The sequence below is a fragment of the Microtus ochrogaster genome, chromosome 8 (genome assembly GCF_000317375.1).
Source record: "Microtus ochrogaster isolate Prairie Vole_2 chromosome 8, MicOch1.0, whole genome shotgun sequence".
NCBI lineage: Eukaryota > Metazoa > Chordata > Mammalia > Rodentia > Cricetidae > Microtus > Microtus ochrogaster.
Genome location: NC_022015.1, coordinates 20,549,959 through 20,556,073, shown reverse-complemented (window position 1 = coordinate 20,556,073; position 6,115 = coordinate 20,549,959). Strand labels below are relative to the sequence as shown.

General features: G+C 51.9%; 1 protein-coding gene across 2 annotated transcripts; it reads right to left on the bottom strand.

The window, feature by feature from the left end:
• Window positions 1–387: 387 nt before the first annotated feature.
• On the bottom strand, window positions 388–6,075 carry Orai3 (ORAI calcium release-activated calcium modulator 3). 2 transcript variants are annotated; one of them, XM_005351308.2, is made up of 2 exons: window positions 5,632–6,075; window positions 388–1,738 (listed from the first exon to the last, which is right to left on the bottom strand). In XM_005351308.2, exons 1-2 carry the CDS (start codon window positions 5,857–5,859, stop codon window positions 1,100–1,102), a joined length of 867 nt encoding a protein of 288 aa, XP_005351365.1. In that variant the 5' UTR covers window positions 5,860–6,075; the 3' UTR covers window positions 388–1,099. The 2 variants fall into 2 exon arrangements, with proteins under 2 accessions (XP_005351365.1, XP_026636879.1); XM_026781078.1 differs by lacking the exon at window positions 5,632–6,075 and adding an exon at window positions 4,947–5,040.
• Between the last annotated feature and the right edge of the window lie 40 nt (window positions 6,076–6,115).

Here is a 6,115-nt window from a genome sequence, read left to right as displayed (position 1 = left end):
TCTTTACATGAAGACACAGGAGATGATGTTTCTTTTTTTGACCCAGTTGAAGGGTACCAAGTCCTTTTTTTTCCCTTCTCTCTCATTTCGCAATCTCTATATAATGGTAATTAAGGCACAGACTATGTGACTGGCCTTCACTGCCTCTCTGAAATGGGAAAAACAGACGTGTTTATTGAGATGGCTGTGAGGGCTAAACCAGATAATTTATGACTAGGCCCACAGGATTAGGTGATGACTGGAGAAACTCAGATGAAATCCCGAGTGTAGGAACCAGCTAGAGGCCTTGGTCTCTGGGTGACTGTCCGCCCCTGATGGACTTGCACCTGGCCCTTAGGACACGTAGCCTTACCCAAGGTTTCCCCTCCACCCATTCACAGCCACAGAAACACGTGAAACAGTTTATTAACAAAAGGTGCATCGGAAATGCAGCATCTGGAGCGCTCTGCGTTCTAAGGGCTGAACTGTCTGCCTTACAAACCCTGACCCTTGTCAAGGAGTCGAGCCGGCAGCAGTCAATCTTCAAAGGTTCCTCCTCCCCGAGCTCTGGCCAAAGACGTGGGAACAGATGAGTCTAGGGCTGTGGGACAGGCACCACCACAAGTCACCAAGTGGGAAGTGGCTCATTCTAGGGACAGACACCCAGGTCACCTACAGCAGCCCAGTCGGGAAAGGGGAACCCATCAAAACCATGACCGGCAAAAACCCCTCCCAGGATGTCAACTGTGAAATAGATTGTAATAGATTACACGTAAGCAAGGGTTGACTGCCTTGGAGGACAGGTGTGCAGGCATGTCACCTTCCTGCGGAGGAGCAAGCAAATGCTCAGCACCACTGAAGCCCCCGCTAGGGCCTCCTCTACTGAGGCCATCCTACTTCCTCTCCTTTCTCCAGCCAGGCAAGGTGCAGCTTACAAAATCCACTGGACCGTGGTAACGGGATATCCCTGGGAGTGTGGGACGCTGTGCAGGAATTTGGCCTCTACCTGAGAGTAGTTTACAGTACATGGCTCAAGTCTTGGGCAACGAATGAGGTCTGTAGATCCCTGGGATCCCTTGCAGATACGGGGCATCAATGTTTCCAAGAGTCTAAGCCAGGCTCACACAGCCTGCAGCTCCCCCTGCAGGCGACTGAGTTCCTCCAACTCCTGCTTGTGACGGTCTGTCTTGTGGGCCACCAAGGATCGGTAGAAATGCAGGGCAAAGGCCATAAACACAAGTCCCACCGGTACCATGATTGCTGTGGAGGCCATAGCTGCCTGCCAACCTGGCCCATGGGCACCACCACACACTTGTCGGGGTGGACAGGCTTTGGAAGGCTGCTGTGGTGTGGCTACAGAAGCAGAGGACGGAGTGAGGTTGGAAGGTAAACTAAGGGTCACCGGTGGCACCTGGGACATAGGTACCACAGGAGCTGGTTTGTTCATGGGTGCCCCAATGGGCACAAACTTGACCCAGCCCACCAGAACAACTTCAGCTAGGAAGAGAAAGGTGCCCAGGGCAGTGGAGAAGCCCCAGGCCAGCTCCACATATCGGTGGAGTCGCTGGTGCGGTGACTGGTGGACAGAGTTGAGATTGTGGATGTTGCTCACGGCTTCGATGTGGGGCAGCAGGCACGTGGAGACCATGAGTGCAAAGAGGTGCACGGCTACCAGCACGGTGGTGCAGGCACTGAAGGCCACCAGCAGGCCTGGGGGGTATTCATGGTCACTCTCCAGCTGCACCTCCACCATGGCCACCTGTGGGCACAAGAGGGAGACATGAGTCCCTGTGACAGCCTCGTCAGGTGTTTCCTTTTGCCTGTTGAGCAAACTTAGAACAGTGCCTAGAAGAAGATACTCAGCTGCCCCTGCCCACTCCACCCCCTTTCTTTGATTAGGGTCTTACTGGTTGTGTGTGTGTGCCTATGCGGGTTTTTGGTTTTGTTTCGTTTTGTTTTTTGTTTTTTCGAGACAGAGTATCTCTGTGTATCCTTGGCTGTTCTGGAACTCACTCTGCACAGCAGGAGGCTGGCCTCAAACTCAGAGATCCACCTGCTTCTGCCTTCCAAGTGCTGGGATTAAAGGCGTGTGCCACCTCCGCCCACCTGTTTGAAATTTGCTAGGCAGGGCTGGAGAGATGGCTCAGAGGTTAAGAGAACTGACTGCTCTTCCAGAGGTCCTGAGTTCAATTCCCAGCAACCACATGATGGCTCACACCCATCTATAATGAGATCTGGTGCCCAGAACACTATATGTAAAATAAATAAAAAAAAAATTTGCTAGGCAGCCCAAGTCAAGCTGAAACTGATCCTCCTGCCTCAGCTTCCCCAAGTGCTGGGATAAGTCACCATGCCTTTCAGTTACTCACAGCCCTAACTAAAAGGCTCTGCTGTGTCCTGTACTTTGAGCTCTCCACCTCACCATCAAGCTAACATTTTTCTGAGTTTTTCCTGGTTATAACATACGGGTTAAAAAAGCACAGACTCAGGTAGGAGAAATGGCTCATTGGTTACGAGCACTGGTTGCTCCTCTAGGGGACCTGGGTTCAATCCCCAGCACCCACATAGCAGCTCACAACTGTAACTCCAGTTCCAGAGGATCCATGACATCACGCAAGCACATGGTGCAGGCAGACAAAACAGCCATACACATGAAAAAATCTTCAACAACAACAAAGCATAGACTCAGAGGCTGGGGATGCACTTTAGTGGTAGGGCCTTGCTTAGCACTCACAAGACTCTAGGTTCTGTCCCCAACCCACAAAAAGTGAATGAATGAATGAATGAATGAACAAAGAAAGCGGACTCAGGCTGGTGTGGTGACACATTTATTAGCTCACCATGTGGGAAGCTAAAACAGGCCGATTTCAGGCTTGAGCAGTCTATGCCACATATTGAAACTTTGTTTCCAAAGAACCCAAAAGTGCCTTTAAACTCAGAGCTAAAGAGACGCACCTAGGGCTACTCATAGACCCTATCTATATTAAATAAATAAATAAATAAATAAATAAATAAATAAATAAATCAGCCAGGCAGCGGTGGCACAGGCCTTTAATCCCAGCTCTCAGGAATCAAAGGCAGAGAGTCAGAGGCCAGTCTGGTCTACAGCATGAGTTTTAGGATAGCCAGGGCTAAACAGAGAAACCCTGTTTCAAAATCTCAAAAAGAAAAAAAAAGTTACAAAAGCCCACAACAAAACCTCTCTGGGCTGCTCGGATCCATTCTTAGCTCTACAATCTGTAATCCCCACATAGACTTGCCTCAAATTCACTAACTTCCTGCTTCAGTGAGTAGGATTACAGTTATGCGCTACCTTGGCCAGCTGTGTAATCTTTGAGCAAGTGCCTCCCTCAATTTCCTACCTGGAAAAAAAAATGTGGCTAGTAGGCTCGTTGAGAATGTTCAGATAATACACATTAGCTGCCACAGAGAGAGCCAGGCACGGACTGAGCTCTATTAGAGCTGATGCTAGCCTCCAAGGCATTCAGAAAAAAGTTACCAACTCCTAAAACTGACGAAGCTTCTTAAGTTTCCAAGTCAATCTAAAAACTTGGCAGATCCAGTGACATCAGGTCCACATTCAAAAATTTCAACTATCCAAACTGAATCACAGCTGCTCATTTCTGACAGGCCAGGGGTCGCCTGGCTGTGTGACTCCACCCAGCAGGCCTGGGCTTTACAAACATTAGAGCTGATGTACAAATTTGGGCTCTAAAGCCAGCCTGCTGAGTCCAAATCCTGTCCCTAGCTGGTTGGGTCCCAACATCTTGGACCTTGTGTCAGCTGAAAAGCTGACAGTCTAGTCACACCTACTCCACACACATTGGACCTGCTAGAGTGTTGAATGCTTGTTGAAAAAGGATTTTGCCGTGAGCCCAGGTTAGCCTAGAAACTCTCTGTATAGCCCAAAGCCTTGCTTTTCCTCTCTACCTCAAGTGCTGGGATTATAGGTGTGTTCCACCTATATTATGTCTAGTTTCTGCTGGAGATTGAACCTAGGGTGCCCCGAAGGGTAAACACTCTACCACCTAGGCTACATCCATAGCCTTTGGATACAATTTATATACTGTTAATCTATCTCAGGCCACCTGGGGGTTAAGAGGATTTCCCCTCATTTCTGTGTAAGGATCTGGAGATTTGTACTGGGCCTAGAAGAGAAGGTGCAGGACAACAGTGGCGTTAAGAAATAGTGGAATATTTTGGGAAATTGGGCCATGGCAGACAGTAGGCAGGGGTTTTCACACACAGGGATCTGGGCCAGCCTTAGTTCTGGTTTCTCCCAGGGGTCTGACCCAGTCTTCTCTCCGCAGGACTTGGGCAAGTCCCTGCTCCCAAACCCACACATCCAGCCTGCTGATCCTCAGGGAAGGCTCTGACTCTTCGGCTGCCATCCCAGTGATCTCTAAGATCCGCAGACTGAACTGTTCTCTAGACAAGGGCTGGGCTCCCTCAAATTTTCCAGTGATGACGGGGAGTCGATTCCTTACGTCAAATGTCATCTTCACCAGACACAGGGGGCTTCTCTGGGGAGTCTGAGCCCCTCAGAAACAGCACAGACCAAGAACAACCTTTAGGTTAGATTTTTCATTCAGTTACCGAGGTTGCAGAACAAAGGGAGGTAGTAAGCCAAGTTACTTCTTACATGACCTCACCTGAACTCCCTCCAATGTCTTACACAAGGATACATTGAGGATGCCCTCCCTCCAGGCCGGCTCTCTCCTCCCCGCCCCTCCAATCCTGTGAAGAAAACCTAGAAGAGGTTCACTCTACACCTTTCCCCTGCTGAGTGCCCTGTCAAAACATCAGCTTCCCCCCAGGCCACTTAGCTCGTGGCTCTGAAGTTCCTCTGGTAAGCGGAGCTCGTCCCGACACACCTAGCTCTAGGGGTCTCTGGAACACTTCCAGCTCCTCCTGGACAAGTTTGGCAAACCAGGGGCAGCAACCTCAATGATCTCACAACTTCCTACCGACTGCAACGGGAGTGGAGGTCGGCTCAGGGTCGCACAGCTGGCCCGAAGTAGGGAGGAACCAGGACACATCTGTGTTCTGCACCCTGGAATCTTCTTCAGTCCCACTTCCTGAGGCCGCTGCTGGGACCGTTAGTTGATATTATCCTTCCACACCTGCGGTTTATCAGACTACATTCATCGTTAGCTCCCTGACCAGCTTCCTTCCCCAGCAGCTTCCTCGCCGGCTTCTTACTTTTCGGGGCAACCCTAGCATTCCTCGAGCCTTCTGAGAGGTGGGGGCATCTTCCATGCCCCAGCCCTCTTCCCCTGACCTGGCTGATAACAGTTCTCATTCAGCTCGACTTGCCTTTCAACTCTCGCGGACTTGGTAACTAAGCGACTTCTGTGAGAACAGACCTTTTCCCCCACCAGTCTACTCTCGCAGGCCTCTTCATTCCCTTCTTCCGTGACACCCCTGGGATCGATCTTCCTCAGCCGTTTATATTCTTAAGGCCGTGCCTACGACAACCCTGTCCCTGACATAAAGGGCTTTTCCCAGTCTCTTGAGATTTCGCTCTTTCCATGACGCTAAAGAAACCCTTCAATTTCGTCCCGCACTCCCTTGGGATCCGTTTTCTTGGCTCCTCGACCCGGAGCCCACCCAGTGCCTCGCCCACCCCGTGTGCCCCTTCCCGCCCCTCACCATGGCGAAGCCCGACAGCAGAGCAGACGTGCGGCTGGAGGCTTTGAGTTTAGCCCGGCTGAGGTAGAGGCGGCGCCAGCTGAGCGCCCGCAGGGAGTGCTGGCTGGCCCCCATAAGGTCCAGGTAGCCGCGGTGCACGAACTCCCGGTATGTGGCAGAGCCCGCAGGGCTGTCCACCTCCGGGTTCAACGGGGCCTGTTCGCCCGTGTCCCCCTCGCCGCCCTTCATCCTGAGAACGACTACTCCACCCGCGCCGACCGTCACGGAGGAGCCGAGGCGCCTTGGGACCCCAAGAAGGGCTGGTCCAAGCGCGGGCGGGACCCCATCTCTGCCAGCCCCAGCGGGAGCAGAAGCGGGTGTCTATAAGGCCCTGGGACCGAAGCAGGAACTGGGGCAGGGGCGGAGTCCCACGACCACATGATTGGGTGGAGCCGAGACCGAACCTCAAGCAATCTGGCCCGTGGGCAGAGATCCCGAGGGAACC

Bases quoted from the DNA above. Each gene is read 5' to 3' on its own strand.
- Orai3 (XM_005351308.2), bottom strand. From the start codon at position 5,859: ATGAAGGGCGGCGAGGGGGACACGGGCGAACAGGCCCCGTTGAACCCG. The intron at 1,739-5,631 runs GTGAGGGGCGGG...TTGTGCCCACAG, and splicing joins TGCTGTCGGGCTTCGCCATG to GTGGCCATGGTGGAGGTGCA.